This window comes from Maniola jurtina, chromosome 9 (genome assembly GCF_905333055.1).
Source record: "Maniola jurtina chromosome 9, ilManJurt1.1, whole genome shotgun sequence".
NCBI classification, from domain to species: Eukaryota; Metazoa; Arthropoda; class Insecta; order Lepidoptera; family Nymphalidae; genus Maniola; species Maniola jurtina.
In genome coordinates, this window is record NC_060037.1 from 4,201,079 (window position 1) to 4,222,794 (window position 21,716).

At 35.4% G+C, this 21,716-nt stretch overlaps 1 protein-coding gene across 4 annotated transcripts in view; it reads left to right on the top strand.

Annotated features, from left to right (window-relative positions):
• Positions 1–21,716, top strand: part of LOC123868038 (supervillin-like) — a 267,108-nt gene that overhangs the window by 52,472 nt on the left and 192,920 nt on the right. For 3 of the 4 annotated variants that reach the window (XM_045910373.1, XM_045910375.1, XM_045910374.1), the window contains exon 4: positions 16,992–17,100. In XM_045910373.1, the coding sequence (XP_045766329.1) occupies positions 16,992–17,100 (109 nt within the window). Of the gene's footprint in view, positions 1–12,124; positions 12,168–16,355; positions 16,461–16,991; positions 17,101–21,716 lie in introns of those variants that run through there. The other variant, XM_045910376.1, reaches the window with a different exon arrangement.

Genomic DNA, 21,716 nt, shown 5'->3' on the forward strand with positions numbered 1-21,716 from the left:
TTTTATTACTATTGATGATAAAAGTTATGAACTAACTGCTGGTTTAATAGAACTTTTATTAAGAAATAAACCAAACTTGAATAAAGTAACTGAAAGTGATAAAATCACATATAAAGATATCTTAATTAGTACTAGTGCTCATAAAAGGGATTACAATCCTGCTAATCAAATTAAAGGTGACAAAGGAAAAAAATATTCTCAAATCATCAAACCATTATTTTATGAAAAGGATATGTGTGAAACAAACAAATTAAAGTACGGTGGTAGGCTACCAGTTTTAAAGAAATACAAAACTGATACTGATCTCATCTATTGGGATGATCCAAATGAGTTAATTGAAAGATTAAGATTGATTATTGCGTCCAGAGACGCTGGCAACACTAATCATGATAATGAAATTCTTTCGATTATTGAAGAGTTAAAAGAAGCGGGTATAATAAAAGAATAAAAGAAAGCACATTTATGGAGCGTGTTCAGTATTGATAAGCAGGTTGAACATGAAAGTTGATAAGTTTGGACATCATGTTAATAAGATGCGAAGAATGAAAGGAGTGTTATTAGAATGCGCTTTGAAGTGTACAAACAATAATTTGGATGCTCAGCATAAAAGAGTAAAAAATCTTGCGCAGCCGGTAGATTCTAACGATTGTGTTACAAAAGAATACGTTGATGTTTTGGCAGAGAATCTTTCAAAAAAAATATCATCAATTAATCAGTTTATTACAGAAATAAATATTAAAGTAAGTAATTTGATCGAAATCACCGAGGCTAGTAAAGTAAAACATGAGCAAAAACAGCGTCGTAAATGAAATACATAAAAATGCAAGAGTAAACTTTCCTCGTCGACATGTTGTCATGAGAGATATAGACGATTTATGGCAAGCTGACTTGATTGATATGAAATCTCTTTCGAAACAAAATTCAGGTTATAAATATATTTTAGTTGTAATTGATACATTCTCAAAATATGCTTGGGCATTTCCACTAAAGTTTAAAAATAAAGATCAGGTCTCTAAAGCGTTTGAATCTATATTAAAGAAAGGACGTATTCCAAAAAACCTTCAAACAGATTTTGGAACTGAGTTTTACAACGAAAATTTTAAAAAGATAGTCAAAAAGTTTAACATCAATCATTATTCTACATATTCCACTAAAAAAGCTTCTATAGTTGAAAGACTTATAAGAACTTTAAAAAATAAAATGTATAAACAATTCAGTTTCCAAGGAAACTACACTTGGACTAAAGGTGTGCTAGAAGAAATAGTTGAAAATTATAACACCTCTAAACATAGAACGATCGGTTTATCTCCTAACGCAGTTAATGAAAATAATAAGAAACTTATACTTCAAAGATTTAATGTAGGAAAACAGTTAAAAATCCTTAAGAAGAGAAATTTAAAAGTTGGAGATTTTGTGCGGATTAGTAAGTATAAAGGTGTTTTTGAAAAAGGTTACACTCCTAATTGGTCCACCGAAATATTCCGTATTAAAAAAGTACAGAAAACGAATCCTGTTACTTACCTTATAGAAGATGCTAAACATCAGCCAATTTTGGGCTCATTTTATGCAGAAGAACTTCAAAAAACAGAAAATCCTAATGTCTATCTTATTGAAAAAGTTTTAAAAAGAAAAGGAAACAAGATATTTGTAAAGTGGTTAGGATTTCCATCGAGTGAAAATAGTTGGATAGATAGAACGAATATTTTATAACTAACTAGTTCCCAATTTATTTATTGTTATTTAAGTGATAGTATAGTTATTTTACATTCATTGTAATAAAAGTAATGAAAGAGAGCAGTATTCTCAATTGGTTTATAAATCATTTACCATTTGAACTTCATCTACCTGGATATAATTACTGTGGTGCTGGTACAAAATTGTATAAAAGGCTTGCACGGGGAGATCAAGGTGTAAATAAATTGGATGAATATTGTAAACAACACGATATTGCATACGACTTGTCAACTTTATTAAGTGATCGTCATAAGGCTGATAAAATATTGATGAAAAGGGCTAAGCAACGTGCTTTAGCATCTGATGCAACTTTGGGAGAAAAGATAGCAGCAAATTTAGTTAATAAAGCTATGATAGCTAAATTGTATACCGGGTCGGGACTGACTAGTAAAGCCAACAATTCTAAAACAGTGTCGCCAAAAAAATCCGCTTCAGGCACTGGTTTGAAAAAACACTTTAAACATGTTGTTGCTCATGCAAAAAAGCATGTGCAAAAAATGAAACCCAAATGTAAGAAAATGGCTATAGAATTAGCCATAGCAGCGGCTAAAGAATTGACTAAAGACTCGTCAATAAAACTTCCTCGAATTATACCAATTCCAAAAACTGGTGGAGTACTTCCTTTGATACCTATTTTTGCCGGATTATCTGCTGCGGGTAGCTTAGCTGGTGGTGCTGCAGGAATCGCTAAAGTTATAAATGATTTGAAAGACGCTAAAAAACGTTTTACAGAATTAAAGAGGCATCATGAAAAAATGGAAACCCTCCATATAGGCAAAGGTTTACATATCAAACCGCATAGAGGTAGTTTAGGAATTTACATTTCAAATGAAAAAAACTAAGAGAAAGGCTACCCAAACGAGCGCTCACCAATATCGACATCATCAACCATTCGCAAGACATTCCTTACTTTCGAGGGGTGTTTATGAGAGATGAGATGCCAAAACATCCTTTTCGAAAAGAATGTGGTATAGTTAATTTGGATAGCTCCAATAATCCTGGCTCTCATTGGGTAGCCTATGCAAAAGTAAATAATGAAATTCAATACTTTGACAGCTATGGAAATTTAAAACCACCTAAAGAGTTAATTCAATATTTAGGAACTGGTATGAGTTATAATTACAAAAATTTTCAAGGTAGTCATCCTTATAACTGCGGTCATCTATGTATAAAGTTTTTAAGAAGTTTTTGGAATACACAAAATAAAATGTATAAATAGTTCAGTAAAATCAGTAAATATTTAGTTTACGATCATGTCTGTAACAATCACTATTACCGGGCACAAATCTGTGTTGGAATCATTTTTTCAACCTCCTCTTATTCTCGATGGTGAATATGAATGCGGTTTATTATATTTTTCTGCTCTGAACTCAATACCAAACATAAATCATAGCAATAACATATTTGCATATGGTGATGAATGTAAATATTTAAAAATTCCATATGGTACTTATGATTTATATGACATAAGAGAATATCTTGCGAGTAAGTTAGACAACTGTGAAATTGAAATAAAACCAAATAATAATACTTTAACATGCTCGCTTTTTTGTTCCAAAACTGTACATTTTGACGTAGAAAACAGTTTAGGACGCTTACTTGGTTTCCCAAATGTAAAACTTGAAGCAAATAAATGGCATGAGTCTGTTAATCCAGTTAACATTCTTCCCTTGTCTGTCATCAGGATCGAATGTGATCTTATATTCGGATCATTTAATAATGGGTTTGCATCACATATTATTCATGAATTTATTCCTAACGTTCCTCCAGGATATCGATATATAGAAATTCCAAAAAATATTATTTATCTTCCTGTTAATAAGAGTAATATATCATCCGTAACTGTTAAAATCATTGACGAAAACGGTAACAATATTGATTTTAGAGAAGAAAATATCCAACTGAGACTTCATTTACGTAGAGCAAAATGATAGTGTTTAATAAAACACTTGGATATGAGGTGAAAAGAATCAATCATTTGCCTGCTACTAGAGCGCGTACACGTATTAAAGCAAATCGTAATATTGTAACAAAAAGAAACAAAGATTTTCTCCGATCACTCGGATTCAAAGTATGAATATTCTAAATATTAATAACACCCCAGTATTCGATAATTCTATCGAAAGTTATGAGATCCACACGTACAATCCATACAATAACAGCTTTAAAGAAAATGATGAAATTCGCATTCCAATACATCAGCAAGACATATACATATTACCATGTAATAGTTCAATTTATGTTGAAGGCTTTGCCACAGTGACTGGAAAAGATCAATCGGGGAAAGAAATAAAGAAACCTGTAAATTTTACTAATAACCCTGTTATGTTTCTATTTCAAGACATAAGGTATGAAATGAACGGTATTGAAATAGATCGCGTAAGAAACCCTGGAATAACCACAACATTAAAATCATACATATCGATGAATGAGGGGGATAGCAAAGTCGCAGCATTGTGGGGTTGGCAAATGGATGGTTTTAAAATGACAGAGGGATATTTTAATGCTGTTATACCATTGAATAAAATAATGGGATTTGCCGAGGATTATAATAAAATTATTATAAACTGTAAACATGAACTTATTCTGAATAGAAGTAATAGTAATTTAAATAGTGTAACAATTCACAAGGATGATAATATAGATATAGAAGTACGAACAATTCAGTGGCGTGTGCCGCATATAAAAGTTTCGGATCGTGAAAGACTCTCACTACTTAAGTATTTAGAAAAAGACAAACCTATTCAAATAGCATTCAGAAATTGGGATTTATATGAATATCCTTTACTTCCTAAAACTACAAAACATTCGTGGTCAATTAAAACTACTTCTCAACTTGAAAAGCCTCGATATGTTATTTTTGGTCTACAAACTAATAGGAAAAACAGTAAGACTAATGATAGTTCTATATTTGATCATTGCAAATTAACGAATGTAACACTGTTTTTAAATTCACAGTATTACCCATACGATTCACTTAATTTGAAATTTGATGAAAATAAATACAGTATATTATACGAAATGTACACTCAATTTCGTCAGTCTTATTATAATCTTCCTGTTGACCCGTTGTTTGATCTGATCACATTTAAAGAAAAGGCACCACTGTTTGTAATTGACTGTTCAAGACAAAACGAGAATTTAAAGACAGGACCTGTAGACGTACGTTTGGAAATTGAAAGTTCGCAAGATATCCCGGATAAAACATCAGCATATTGTCTTATAATAAACGATCGCCTCTTTGAATATAAACCCTTAAGTAATATTGTTCGCAAGTTGTCATGAGTGTCATCATTGATGTACAAGGATTCAAGACGGATTCCAATGAGTTTATAGTAAAAGAAATAGCTATATTGTGTAATAACCATATCCAGACTTATTTAATCAGGCCACCATACCCATTTTATAATTTAACAAAAACGGAAAGAAAACAAGTTTGTTGGATAGAAAAAAACAGAGGAATACATTGGAAAGAAGGTTTTATTTCATACTTAAACTACAAAGATTATGTAAACATGAATAATTATTTAAATAATAAACGTGTTTATGCTAAAGGTGTAGAAAAAGTGCAGTGGATATCGAAAATGTTTGGTTGCGATAGTGTTTATAATTTGGAAGATAAATCTTGCCCTAGCTTATTAAGTTTGTATGAACAATACGAAACGAATAGTGATGTGTTTAGTTGTTTATACCATCCTTCAATATGTGCATTAAAAAACGTGCTTGTTTTAAGAAAATGGTGTCTCGATAATAAAATTTTCTAAAAAAATATATATCTAGTAGTTTTTATTTACTTTCCTTTTGTTAAGGGTTGATTAGTAATATAAGTATGACTAGCAAAGTATAGTCAATATTTTTATTAGTTGTTGATTAATACGACTTTAGTTTATTCATGTACATGGTCTAAGAAAGTCATTCCTTTTCAAAAACTCAAAGTAATCATCATAATTATAAACAAATAAAAATGATATTAAAAGTTAATGATTTAGTTGACGTTGTTATTGTAAAATGGAATTTGTGTGGGCTGCATCATGTACATATATTAAACTATAAGGAATACGATGGTATTCTGATATCAACGATCTCAAAGAAATCCAACATTTATTATCAAGGTCTTAAAGTTTCCGCACGCGTATTAAGAATAAATAATAAGTATGTTGACTTGATACCATCAGCTGATTAATGTGTAACTAAAACCGTCTGATTTTCATAAATAACCTTATAAAGCTGAGTCATTAGGATTTATCTGAAATTGACACATTAAAAGTAATTTGTTGAACGATTTAAAATAAACGATTACTTATATAAATCCAAATAATTCTAAAATGAGATGTCAATAGCGATGTAGGCTATCCAAGAATAATATCACCATTGAATCATCTTCGAGGAGTTTGTGACAACCTGATCATTCTCTTGTTACTGATTATATTTAACATCGATCGTGAAATTGGAAGTTGTAGCTCACGTCTATACGATGCGCGGCGCGGTGCAGCTACACCGCTAGACGCGCCGCGCTTTATCTAGAGACGTGAGCTACAACTCCCAATTTTACCCTACTTTGGAATAAATGTATGTGGTTAAACTTGATTCTACGTGAGTTATTACTCTTTACCATATTAGGTGTTCACATGCAGCCTTCACCTCTTCATATTGCTAGTTAACGATATAATCTATGGCTATTTATTTGCGTGTTTATTTCTTAGGAAAATTCATGTGGCTATTATATTCAAGGTGTCTCTAAAACATTTGTATCCTGTAGTTATTTATGTAAACAATAATTATTTCCTACTTAAAGTTTATACCTAAGTAAATTTTTCTTCTGTGCATTCTTCATGACTATTTATGTTGTGCCTGTATACTAGAGATGTTACGGAGGTTCGTTTCTGATTCCGAAAGTTCGGGAACTTTTATTTTGCACCTTCGAATCCGATTTTGGTTCCGGTTCCGACCAACCAAGTTAAAAACTCAACTTCTGAATTCGGATCCGATGTAACCACTTTCGTAACATCCCTGTTGTATACTGTCTCTAGTATCTGCGTCGAATCACAACAAACCCTTTTATTTACAAGTGTAAATTAAAAATTTATAACACCCCCGACAAGTGAAGGGTACAGGAACTAGAAAAGAGCTGATAACTTTCAAACGGCTGAACCGATTTTCTTGGATTATAGCTAAGAACACTCTCGATCAAGCCACCTTCCAAATAAAAAAAACTAAATTAAAACGGTTCATTAGTTTAGGAGCTACGATGCCACAGACAGATACACAAATACACACGTCAAACTTATAACACCCCTCTTTTTGGGTCGGGGGTTAAAAATTATTACTAACCAAAACTAACCTCCATACTTAAAATTCATTTATTTACATTTATTTAGTTACACGAAGGTTACACGTCCATGTTTGCGTCACTGAAGCTCATATGAGTACTACATAAATATATTAGTAGTTCAGTTATGCATGTGTTAGGTTAGCTAACTTTAGGAGGATGTGTCAGTCCTAAAACCAAATCTTAGCATTATGCAACAGTGTCAATAGATCGAAGCGAATATGGTAGTATTTTATGGGTTAGTAGATTTATTAAAAGCTGTAGCAAAGCTGTGAAGCTGGGTTAGCTTTAAATACAAGTTAAATAAGTGCGGCTGAAGCGATGCTATGAAGAAATTTACTATGTTGCGGTTGATTGGAATTAACCCAAATGCCTTCGAATGGTGCTTTTAAGCATAAAAAGGACTAAATGTATTTTACATGCCAATTTTGTCGTATAGTTAATTATGAATTCAGTCAAGTACTTATTCCATTTGTTAGGTCAGTGGGATTGTCATCCAGTAGTCGAGCTCTTGGCATGCAATCAGGTCAAGTGTTCGAAGCAAATATGGCCGTATCATGAAATTGTATGTAAATTACAAAAGCTCAATTTAATAGCCTCAAATGGTTGCGTCAAGGTTCGCTTGATATAGATGTAGCTTGTGGCATGCGTAGTTTGTTAACCAATTATGTAATTGCAATGTTTATTATAATACAATTTGTGGCTGAAGTAATCATAAACATGACAACCTAACAACACATGGATGTGTAAAACAAATGCTTCACAACAGTTCTTACTTAAATAAATTATACTAGAGGATGCCCGCGACTTCGTATTCGTTTGTCCGCGTGGATTTAGGTCTTTAAAGATCCCGTGGGAACTCTTTGATTTTCCGGGATGAAAAGTTGTCTATGTCAATTACAGGGACGCAAGCTACCTCGGTACCAAATTTCATACGAATCGATCAAGCGGATGAGTTTTTAGGAATCCCGCGGGAACTGTTTGTTTTTTCGGGATAAAAAGTAGCCTATGTCCTTCCCCGGAATGTATCCTAAGTCTGTACAAAATTTCATTAAAATTGGTTCAGCGGTTGAGCCGTGAAAGCGTAGCAGACAGACAGACAGACAGACACACTTTCGCATTTATAATATTAGTATGGATATGGATTAAATAATATTATATTGCAAGGAACGATGACGAAGGAGTGGAATTCTCAACCATCGAAAGCTAACTTTACATTTCGGTGGTTTGGCTTGACCACGAATTAGTGCATACTTCACTGTGTTATAGGGATAAGGTACGGAACGGATTCGCGGTTTTTGATTAGTGACTAGTTTAATACAGTCAATTTTAGACTTGTCTTTACAATAGTTTAAAAAATCTATTAAAAGTATGCTCCTGAAAAAAGCATATTATACAATCAACGATTATGTAAAGGATAAAAAAACATAGATTTGACTCGCTCCAGCAATGCGCGGGGCTGCAATTGCTTGTATAGTATGGCATATTATTGTAAATTGAACAGTTGAAAAGAGCAACCGCCGAGTTTTTTGCTGGTTCTACTCGGTAGGAACGGCATTCCGGCAAATGGTAAATTATTTTGACGATTCAAAAGCACTTGTAAAAGTTTATGTGAATAAAAATCTATTCTATTATAATCTACGAAATAAAAAAATATCGCTACCTAGTTTTTAGGGTTCCATATCTCCTGAGCCATTATAAGATAACTTCGTTATCTGTGTCTGTTAAGACTCATTACTTTAAAGTTTGTTTTTACTGCTTAGTTTTTGGGATACAGGTACGTATATTTCCTAAACTACTTGCATTAAATTGAATTGTAAAATTCTTAGTTAGATGTTACCTCATTGGGCAAGTTACTTAACACACAATTAATTGTTAACGACCCAAGTTGGTTCCACATTATCTTTGACACCATCTAAAAAGCTTACCTACGAGTAGTTACATGCAGTGTTTCCTTATACCCACCAATACTCATTAACTGACAACTCCAAGGTGAACTTTAACCTTTAGCAAAAGTTTCGTAAGACCAGTCTGAAAACTTTCATAACACTCCTTGCTACCGCTTTCAAAATTGCTTTAAATATTAAACAGTATTTTTTGTTAAATATTTTGCCTTTATCTGTATTGATTAAAAAGCTTAGTACAAGTTTTAACATCTCGACAACGGTAGTAAATTTCGCGTATCGAAACACTATGACGCCAGAGTGAAATGAAACTAAAATTCCTTGTAACTAAAGTTCGAGTTCGTCTATGGTCTACAGCCAGAGCGCCCTAAGCAGAAACTGTGAAATAAAAAAATGGGCAGTACCTACTAAATAAACGACTTTAAAAGTTTAGGTCTATTTTATTCTGATTTTATAGTATTTCGATGTTCCATCAACGATGTCGAGATGAGCAAAGTACTAGGACACTGAGTATTAATATCTTGTATGGTTGGTCAAGCAGTCTTAACCAATTTTGGTAGCACCCACTGTATTAATTGTATTGTATTGTATGTAAGGAGACGCGTTGACATGCGGGCGACCTCGTCCGTACTCGCAATGTCTTCGTATTTGGGTACGATCATATCGAATTTGACCTCGTTTTAAATTTTGTAATAAACAATGTTTTCAAAGAAACGCATCAGACTTTTTTTTTACCTCACAAGTAGTTTATACAACATTACTTTTTAATTACCATACAATTTTTAAGGGCAAATACAGGATAAGTTAATTAATAAGGCTTCTAGACGCGACGAATTTGCGCCGCCTAGATCCAGCGGCTTCCTGCGACTTGTTAGATGTCGCTTGTAGACTTCATATGGGATAATAATTCTTGGGCGCGTGATAAAAAAGGCTTTTTCTGGGCTGACTAAAATCAAAAGGGTTATGAGATTTGTATAATTACTCTCTTTTTCTTTGTGCTTGATCCACTTATCGGACTATAACCAAAATCAATCAGTTTAATATCTTGATTAACATAATTTATGTACTTAGTCGTTTTCATATCCAGCAAAGGAGTGAATGAATAGGCATCGTCTAGGCAAACGCGCTTCATCTTAGGCTGCATCATCACTTGCCAGGTCTGATTGTAGCCAAGCACTAGTCTAAAAAATAAACATGTCTTCTGAAAGTCTTTACGTCTTGTTCTAGCTGCTAAAGTAAGACATCTTTAAAAACATTCTGCAGAAAATGGTAACGATTTTTTCTAATAAACTATTAGAGTATTAGGTAACATTAAGTAACTACTCACTTGCTAATTAGAAACTTAATACGAATACAGGATCGCAGCAAATTCCATAATCTCATTAAAACATTTTATGAGCATTTGTGTGCATATGAAAGAAGTAATGTTTTTCACTTCTCCTTGCATGTCACGTCTTGCTTCGCTCGTCAACGGTATAATTAATGCCTGTGTTCTGTGAATATACCGCTCATGCTTGAAATTACGAGGTTAGCACTGGTACTTTTACAACCGAGAGTTTCAGTGCTCTTTATTTTACTGGGTTGGTATAGTGCGTGCAAAACAAGTAGTCCAATGAGGCGAATGACGGTGCGTTTACAAAATCAGATCTCTGCTGGGCTAGTTTATTTGATTCTTAGTCTATCCAATCCAATCCATCAGCCTGTAAGCATCCACTGCTGGACATAGGCTTTTCCAAGAGCGCGCCACCAAACACGGTCCTCCGCCTTCCTCATCCACCCGCTCCCCGCCGCCTTTTTCAGGTCATCGGTCCAGCGGGCTGGAGGTCGTCCCACACTGCGCTTACCGGTACGCGGTCTCCACTCCAGAACACGTCTGCCCCAACGGCCGTCGGTTCTGCGACAGACATGGCCTGCCCACTGCCACTTCAGCTTGCTAATCCTTTGAGCTATGTCGATCACTTTTGTTCTCCTGCGAATTTCTTAGTCTATGACCTTCGCAAATCTCCGTGTTGCAACTTCAGATTGGACTAGGTGTTTTACGCGCACTATGTTTGATACAGTTCAAATACTAACGTTATCCACGATTTCGTTGGCTCCCTTACCCATTTCAAAATATTACTTTACTAGCAACTGCCCGCCAATACATTTCCAAAGCTTCCATATTCTTTCGATGGTATGGTATTTTATTCAAAATTTAAAATATGTCCTGCTCCAAAAGGCAACAAAGGTTAAATGGCACAGAGTATAAAATTCAGTTGCACTTTTGTTATTAGTATAAAGATATGGATGATGATCAAGTATATTAATTTTATTATTCTCTCATTTATCACCATTAATACTTATCTTGGACACGTCGTGATTGAGATCTTTGCGTAAATAATGATCTGTTAATCTAAAGTAGGTAGTACACTGCATTATGAAGTTTATAATATTTTAAGTAAACATCTACCTATAGAATTTAAATTAAAGGGAACTCTGATTTTCCGGGATAATAAGTAGCCCATGTCCGTCCCCAAGATGTAAGCTAACTCTGTACCTCATCAAAATTAGTCAATCCGTTGCGACGAGAAAAGCTAGCAGACAGACAGACACACTTTCGCATTTATAATATTAGTAGGTATGGATTTGTGCTACAAAAGTAATTGGGTACTTACCTATTTCTTTTTTTTTATCTTATTAATTTCACGCTTTACATAACTCAAAATTTAAAAAATCCCCGACACAAAAACCTCTAAAAGAAAACTAGGAAAGAGCTGATAACTTTCAAACGGCTGAACCGATTTTCTTCGATTATAGCTAAGAACACTCTCGATCAAGCCACCTTTCAAACAAACAAAAAAACTAAATCAAAATCGGCTCATTCGTTTAGGAGCTACGATGCCACATACAGATACATAGATACACACGTAAAACTTATAACACCCCTCTTTTTGGGTCGGGGGTTAAAAACAGTATAGGTACCTAGATACCTTGTTACCGCAAATAAACACAGATGGCTGCCGACTAATTGAAAATTACATTGAACCTAGTATTATAATTATTACGAGTATATCAAGTCATAGTTAATTCGATAGACACACACCTTTATGATCGAAACTTAAGTGAAAGACATCGGCGCCCGCGCACAGGCAGTTGCGAACACGACGCGCCCGCGACGCGCATGTACAGTTTTGTGCTACAAATTAATCGCTGTTAATTTGGTTGTTCATCATTATTATCGCTTTTTATACACTTTTTACTATAGCTGCTCATTCAGCATCTTGAATCTTAGATAACTCTTGTTTGACTCGTGTTTGTGTGATGACTTATGAATTAACTCATCTGTTTCGTTCATGTGTTATTTTTAACCCCCGACCCAAAAAGAGGGGTGTTATAAGTTTGACGTGTGAATCTGTGTATCTGTGTGTCTGTGTATCTGTGTATCTGTGTATCTGTGTATCTGTGTATCTGTCTGTGGCATCGTAGCGCCTAAGCGAATGAACCGATTTTAATTTACTTTTTTTTGTTTGAAAGGTGGCTCGATCGAGAGTGTTCTTAGCTATAATCCAAAAAAATTGGTTCAGCCGTTTAAGAGTTATCAGCTCTTTTCTAGTTTTCTTGTAGAAAAGAAGGTTAGATAACCGTTAGGTTCTTAAATTATGTCAATTGACAAATTTATGTCAAGCTGTCAAGATGCCTTCACTTGTCGGGGGTGTAATAAATTTTTAATTTACACTTGTTGTATATGTAGAGATATACTCTATTACCTAATCATAAATAATCCGTATCTCTGTCATTAGTAATTATTATCACTTAATCAAGTTTTGTTATTGTTGGTTCAGTATCTTTCGTGTTTGTGTTAACTAACGCATTTCTACATAGTATAAAACAAAGTTACTTCCCGCCCTATGACCCTCTGTATCTTAAGACCTTTTATCAAAGGATTTTAATGCGGTTTTCACAATAGATAAAATGATTCAAGAGGAAAGTTTATATACGTGTAATTTAATATTGTTTTATGTAAAGTTGAAATACGATAATAATAATTGTTCAAGATGTAGGAAAAAATCAAGCTAACTCAGAGCTTTCATCGAAAGGCCTTCTTATATTTTGTTTCAAATAATATAGCAAACTAACCACATATCTACATTGCTGTGAAGCCCGGACGGGTTGCTAGTACTAAATAACGAAACATATTGTTTTATTATGTGATGATTGTTTATGTGTAATAATTTAATCGTCATGATTGTTTGGTTAAGTGTTTTTGATTTGCATATTCTGCATAAGTTACATGTTAAATTCATCGTCTGTAGATGTTCAGACAATTATGGAGAAAGTTGTTGGATTAGCATTTGGTTCTTTACTACCGCTATGCAAGTTTGAATTACTAAAGAATAATTGAATAGTATAATTAATCTAGATAACCACTATGAGAGAACATAGGTAGATGAGGTAAAGATTTGATTGGCTTTTCATAAAAAACCAGTCCTTATCTCTAAATAGGTATTATTTTTCCTGCTCTCGAGCAAAACTTTTCATCGCGATTAAACTACGGAAGTAGTGATGTCATAAAATATTGTAGAGCGACTATTTTGATATTTTTAACCCCCGACCCAAAAAGAGGGGTGTTATAAGTTTGACGTGTGTATCTGTGCATCTGTCTGTGGCATCGTAGCTCCTAAACTAATGAACCGATTTTAATTTAGTTTTTTTTTGTTTGAAAGGTGGCTTGATCGAGAGTGTTCTTAGCTATAATCCAAAAAAATTGGTTCAGCCGTTTAAGAGTTATCAGCTCTTTTCTAGTTTTCTTGTAGAAAAGAAGGTTAGATAACCGTTAGGTTCTTAATATTATGTCAATTGACAAATGTCAAGCTGTCAAGATGGACGTTGCCTAAATACGTAATTATTTATTTGAAAATGATGTTTTGGAAAACTCAAATACTTTGGATCGTCGGGGGTGTTATAAATTTTTAATTTACACTTGTTGGTTTTTATTCACAAGTCTAATTTTCAAAAACATCTACGTTCAGTAAACTACGGGTTGCATGCGATAATAGTACAAATTCAAATAGAGTGTCTAGTGTAAAAATACTGCAACACTTATTTTAATTAGTGAAAACAATGTTAGTTACATGCACAATATCGCTTCCGTTGTCAGTTTGTACATTTCTGTGTTCAACATGTCTTGTTTGTTGTGCTGACACTTCATGATAATTTTTATTGAGTAGTTATGATTAGGCTATTTCCTTTACATTAAAGGGAGTATATTTGAGCATACCATTTCCATTATTTCCTTAAGATTTAACTACAGTAAATGTTGATACTTTACCCTTGAGGTACCCAAGTTTTCAAATATCTTCAATACCTTCAAATCAAGAGTGAATAGGCATCTTCTAGGCAAATGCGATCCATTTTAAGCTGCATCATCACTTGCCATCTTGTCTGATTGCAGCCTTTTTAAAAGTGTGTAACACAGATGAAGAAATGGCAGTCAATATATATACATCTGTACATACGTTGCCTGTATCTATTTTCCAATATCGACTGGACTTGGTCATTTTTTGGTCGTTTTTGTTGAGCAGATTTGTCCTTTTTAATAGTGAATAGTGAAAATTTCGGCACATAGTGTCACATTTACTTGTGATCTCATACCATTGGTGTTCTATAGCTGTATGAATTGGTATCAATTAATCGCTTTCTGGGTCGTTAGTTGGTCGGAAGCGTAATGGGGGTTAACCTCGTTCGTACAGTCGGACTTTATATGGGCAGCTTGTAGCGCATGCAGCCCTGGTATCGTAATTACAATTAGTGACGGAATATCACTTGTTTATGTCGTTTTTTAGGATTCCGTAACTCAAAAAGAAAAAAGAACCCTTATAGGATCATTTTGTTGTCTGTCTGTCCGTCTGTCGTGTCTGTCAAGAAAACCTATATGGTACTTCCCGTTGACCTAGAATCATGAAATTTGGCAGGTAGGTAGGTCTTAAAGCACAAAAAAGGAAAAAATCCGAAAACCGTCAATTTGTGGTTAAGTACATCACAAAAAAAATTAAACTGTGTTCACAAAAGAAAAAATTACTGAAACACGTATGGATGGCGCAGACCGTCATTAACTTGCAGAGTTCTACATAAATGTGTTATCTTGTACAATGGTACTCGTATAGAACCCTTCTTGCGCGACTCCGACTCGCACTTGACCGGTTTTTTAAGGATTTCGTTTATATTTTAACAAAACACGCGAGTTAATAGATAATTAGGGAAATGTTTAAACTTGTATTTAGTAGATAAAGCCAATTTGTAAAACATAAGGCTATGTTATGATAAAATTTTTAGAATATCTACATCCCACGCAGATACTATTGTTCACTATCAACTGTAGTATTTGATAGGTATTTTTATCATGGTCACGTCTTGAAAACTTTTATTCTTCAGTCAGCATGAGTTAGTTTATTTCGTCTCTAATTTTCTTTTCTCTTTCGTCTGGCTTTACAAAGATTAACCAATGTCAAGTTTGTAGTTATTTGTAACAAGTTAGTTAAACTATACAAGTATGGACCCCGTCTGTGCCGGCACTCGCCGACATACGCACGGCACCCCTTTAGCGCGCTTTCCAGTCAGTTTAAAAAAAAAAAAAAACACTGCAAAAAGGCAGAGCACACCCGCCAGCTAACACCAACACAGACGAAGCCTCGTCTCTAATTAATTATAAAGGTTCCCTTATAGTGTTATACTCTGCTGTTTAGTAAATTGTGCACCATACGAATATTCACATGCATAATTCAGTACCGGTAATAGCATCTAGCAAATATCCGGTTCTCTATTCCCGGATCGGGCAGATATCAATTTCATACTTTACTATGACAGGTTAGGACCAAGTGGGAGGCATTCGAAGTTATCTAGATTCTAGATCAACATTCTAGCCGGCAAGGACGCTGCTGTCTACTCTGTCTTTAGACCTAGCTTTAGATTTCGCAATAACTAGTCGTACAGCGTAACTAGGTACCTACTTGCTTTTGGAAATAATATGATCTTTGTCTCGAATTACATTTCGGGATTTTGTAAGCGGTTTCGTAACTGTGTAGTTATTAAATTACGTTATGTCCTTCGCAGATATACCTAGGCTAGATACTTGTTCCTTTTCTTTACTGTTCTCGGTTGCAAAATAATAACTAAGTAATAAGTTAACACTTTGAAACAGTACATTGTTATGTACTAAATTTTAATGATCTTTAGTGAATGTTTATTCATGGTATGTGGTCCTCAATCAGTTTGTTTCGTTGGTTGCGATTTCGTTTCAGATGCAAGGATTGTTTACTTTTTGTTACTTGTTGTTTTTACTAGTTGTACAGTTTTAATTACTTTGCTCTTTTAATCTTAATAATTTTTGGTTTGTTCATTTTACTGAGAAGTTCTACAAATATAGGGAACTCTTGAATTTTATGTCAATCATAAATTTCATGAGTCCATAATATTGAGTGAGCAAAATGCGAATTTACTTCAAGGAAAGTAAAACGGTAAGTTTTAGTAACGATTAGAAAATTCTTTTTAAAATAAATTGTACGCGTTTAGATTATAACCAAGTTGCTAGTTTATTTAAGGTTCAATTGAAAGAATTCACTTAATCAGTGTACAATTAAGGTACCTACCTACCTAGACTGTACCTACGAAGAATTGCATCAACTTTGGTACCTGCATACTAAAATTCTAATATTGATGCTGACAGGCAAAGTTAACCAAAAAGCATGTGCACAGAAGTTCCTTAAGTATATAAATTTATGTTAGGATAAAAAAAATTTTTTGAAAATCCCCGAAATGGGTTAAAAGTTTGTAATTTTTTTAAGGTTCCGTACCTTAAGACGAAAAATGTCTCTCTGTTTGTCCGTCTGTCTGTCTGTCCTTTCGTCCGTCCGCGTGTCACGGGTCTCTACTCTCAAGCTCGTAAATGAAATGAGTTACAAATCTGAAATTTTGGTATTTGACCACATTTGACGAAACTGAGCCACGCGTCTCACTATTAATCTAATTTAGTATGTTTTCTCTTTCAGCGTGCCAAAGCACCAGAATGCACGCCACCATGTCGCCGCGCGCAGGTCTTTCCGCGTGTGGCGAGCACGCCGAAGCGCGCGCCAGTCCCAACGCCGGTCGACGCAGACGGTAAGTCGCCATTCTAATCAACTTGCAGTGTTTCCACTTATTCAGATACAAGTTAGCCCTTGACTGCAATATCACCTTGTGGTAAGTGATGATGAAGTCTAAGATGAAAGCAGGCTAACCTGCCGGGCGATTCAGAACACTCGATTCGGTAAGTTGTCGTTCGATAAGGTGTATTTTTCAATGGAAAGTACGTCTTATCGAACGGTAACTTACAGAATCGAGTGTTCTGAATCGCCCGGCTGGAAGGGATATGGCAGTTTTTATTAAACCGAACTTAGCTGCAACTTCACTCACAGTGCAGTTTAAAATTTAGTTAAATAATAATAATAGGTATACTGAAAGGCCTCAATGTAAACAACGGATAATAACATCCGAGACATACATATTACATGCATTAGTAAATGTATCCTTGAGTACCGCAGCGTGCTCTATCGCTCACGTCCAAGGCTTTTATTATTTAAAATACACTTTTAAGATATGACGGTGGGATTGTGAATGCAATCCCAATCGCTAAAGAAAATTATGTGTATACTTCTAAGTTTTAATTATAAAATTACTAGCTTATGCCCGCGACTTCGTCCGTGTGGATTTAAGTTTTCCAAAATCCCGTGGGAACTCTTTGATTTTCCGGGATAAAAAGTAGCCTATGTGCTAATCCAGGATAATATCTACCTATATTCCAAATTTCAGCCAAATCCGTTCAGTAGTTTTTGCGTGAAGGAGTAACAAACATACACACACACATACAAACTTTCGCCTTTATAATATTAGTGTGATACGGTACCCTCCGCGTGCGAGTCTGACTCGCATTTGACCGATTTTTAGGGTTCCGTACCTCAAAAGGAAAAATGGAACCCTCATAGGATCACTTGGTTGTCTGTCTGTCTGTCTGTCTGTCCGTCCGTCCGTCCGTCCGTCGTGTCTGTCAAGAAAACCTATAGGATACTTTCCGTTGACCTGGAATCATGAAATTTGGTAGGTAGATAGCTCTTATAGCACAAGTAAAGGAATAAATCTGAAAACCGTGAATTTGTGGTTTCACAGAAAAAAATGTGTTTCGATTTTGAAAGTAAGATAACTATACCAAGTGGGGTATTATATAAAAGGGATTTACCTGTACATTCTAAATCAGATTTTTATTTATTTTTATGCACAAAAGTTTTTGATTTATTGTGGAAAAATCTAGGAATAAATACCCGAGTACAGAACCCTCGGTGCGCGAGTCTGACTCGCACTTGTCCGGTTTTTTTTAAATTATAATTTAAGCCAGTAAATAGGTACTCATCTAGCTTCGAACCCTGTGCACACCACTATTCACGCAAAGTTCACGGGCTTTCGCGAACCACCATCTAACTAACCACCTGTAAAAAGCTATCCGCGATCCCGATCCCAATTGGCCAAAGACAATCGCCCTCGAAGTCGACACATGCAGGTACTAAGCAAGAAGTCATGTACTTGCAGAACTCTAGCATAGCACTCCGTAGGTGGTATAAATTATTTAACCGGTATAAAGGTGGAGTAAAATATCGAGTCTTTGAAGCGAGAGCTAGTATATAGGACAAGGATGATATTGTAGTAACCCTATATGGCTTGAAGTAGGTAGTCACCTTAAGTTATTGTGTAACAAGGTATTGTTCAGTGTATTATTGTGCTGGTTTCTGATATTTTTAACCCCCGACCCAAAAAGAGGGGTGTTATAAGTTTGACGTGTGTATCTGTGCATCTGTCTGTGGCATCGTAGCTCCTAAACTAATGAACCGATTTTAATTTAGTTTTTTTTTGTTTGAAAGGTGGCTTGATCGAGAGTGTTCTTAGCTATCATCTAAGAAAATCAGTTCAGCCTTTTGAAAGTTATCAGCTCTTTTCTAGTTACTGTAACCTTCACTTGTCTAGGGTGTTATAAATTTTTAATTTACACTTGTACTGTGTTCAGTTGTATGAAAAGGCTTTCTTATTCTTACTCCTGAATGTTAGGGTTGGCGATATAAAATTTTCACGCAATTTATTTCTTTGTAAAACTGCATGTCAGCCATGGTCCATATCATAACTTGGCCGGGTTTTTAACTTGATGTCCAGTGTTATACTAATTTAGACAGCTTCATGGAACGATTTTTGTTTGAACAGCTTATTGCACAGAGATTATTTAGTATTTGCACCCTGAAAATGGACATAGAATATTTTACTTTGGAAACAAGGGGCAAATTCTATGGGATTAAAAAATCGGTTAAGTGTGAGTCGGACTCCGCGCAGGAAGGGTCCGCACATTCTGCGAAAATTTCATTTCTCTACCTATTACGGTTCACGAGATAAGTGCAATCCAGTGACAGACAGACGTACGGATGGAAAGACGGACGTACGGGCGGACTGTGGACGTTTAGTAATAGGGTCCTGTTGGGATATTTCGAATACGGAACCCTAAAAATTCTCGCTAACAAAGTGACGGGCATCTGTTATTAACAAATAACTAAGTACAAACTTTTCTCCATTAAGCATTTCACAGGGGCCATCACTCTGCCTGCCTACCTACTGTATCTCAGCATCTAATGAATCCTGATTACTTCTCCGGTTCGCTTTAATGAACGCCGGCTTTACTGGCTGCAATAAAATCTCCTAACGGCTTATCGCAAATATCACAGAATTGAAAATAGTACAATAGAAATGCTCAACCAAATGGAATGGTCAAATTGAAATCATGAGCAAGTTAAAGTGGCAGTGGGCAGACTATTGTTTATCTCTGAGGGTGTCGTGGCGCTATAGGTAGGTAGGTGTTTTCTGTCTGAATACCGGAACAGCGCGCGTGTATCGCCACTCATAAGGTGTAAGGTTAGTAAAAAAAAAAAGTCCTGACTCAGTGACTTACTACTCGGTCAAGCTAAGTTTGCACTTCGTGTCGTTTACGTCACACTGACGTTTAGGTATGGTATGCGAACCGTACTGGCGCGACAAGACGACCGCGGGGAGGTGAGCGGGTGAGTGGGAGTGGTGCCGCATTCCAGCGAGGTGCAAACTTAGAATGACCGAGTTATACTCACCAACTCCTAGCCCAAACCCTTGGATAGACGTGTCGCTAAAGGCAGTGCAGAACGGCTTCCACGCGCTGGACCACTTCTATGTCCATTCTGAATTCTGTATTTAAAATAAATGACTTGTACCTTGCTTATTTTACCTTGGTTACTTTCCAAAGATATGAAGCGCGGGCTGAAATACTGCTAAAACAAGGTTAGGATTAGATTTTTTTTTATTTAATCCCTTCTAATACTCTATCCCTATTCCATTGGCGGATTATGGCACTGTTTGATGCCAGTACGGTCCCGTCGTAAGCTTTTTCGTTATCAAAGATAGGATTAACCTAGATTGCACTTTCATGGAATCTTCATAAAGATAAGTAAGGATAGACTAACCTGGATGAAAATCTTCCAAATGCTAATAGTATTACCTTAACAGCTCCTGTACTAACTTCAGTTACTAATGAAATAATGTTGGTCATAATTCATTGCCTACGAAGTTGGGAGGTGTGTTAGCAGGAACTGTCAAGGCCATCCTATCAGCATATAGACGGCGACTAATCGGATTCAAAGTTTCATCGTACGGGAATAATGCTTTATCGTTTTACACTAGGTACCACTGTACAGGTTTGCTGCAGTTAGAAAAGTGACTAGCCCTGGCTGAGGCGTAATTAGTTCTCTCACTGCAACAAACCCTGTTCTTAACCTAGGTACTTCTTCTTTATGTCATAGAACACCACTGTTGGTTTATAACAAAATATATTATTACGATTATGATATTAGCTTGACTGTAATCCAGAAAAATCCGGCTGCCTTCGTCTATTCTTCCAGGATCGCTTAGATAAGATCATATTTCAAAACCTAATCCTCCCGGAGTTGGACTTATCACACTAATACTATAAAGGCGAAAGTTTCTGTGTATGTGTGTTTGTGTATACCCGTGTATGTGTGTGTGTTTGTTTCTCTTTCACGCAAAAACTACTGGACGTATTTGGCTGTTTGGAATGGAGATAGATTATACCCTGGATTAACACATACGAGTAGGTTACTTTTTATTCCGGAAAATCAATGAGTTCCCACAGGATTTTAAAAAACCTACATATATCCACGCGAACGAAGTCGCGGGCATCAGCTAATAAGATATAGTTGGTGTTCCTTACATGCCACTTGAAAAATTCCATAACAAGTGTAAATTAAAAATTTATAAAACCCCCGACAAGTGAAGGTTACAGTAAGAACTAGAAAAGAGCTGATAACTTTCAAACGGCTGAACCGATTTTCTTGGATTATAGCTAAGAACACTCTCGATCAAGCCACCTTTCAAACAAAAAAACTAAATTAAAATCGGTTCATTAGTTTAGGAGCTACGATGCCACAGACAGATAAACAGATACGCAAATCAAACTTATAACACCCATCTTTTTGGGTCGGGGGTTAAAAACGTTCCGAATAATGAATGACTGATTCGTAGCATTGACACAATCGTTGATAACATTTCGTCCTTACTACATATGGTTCCTAATGAATGAGAAAATGTTTTGTGTCGATAACATCCGTCAAATGTCAATGCAGTAATCAGGGGGCACGGCAGTGCCCCCGCCAAGACGAGCC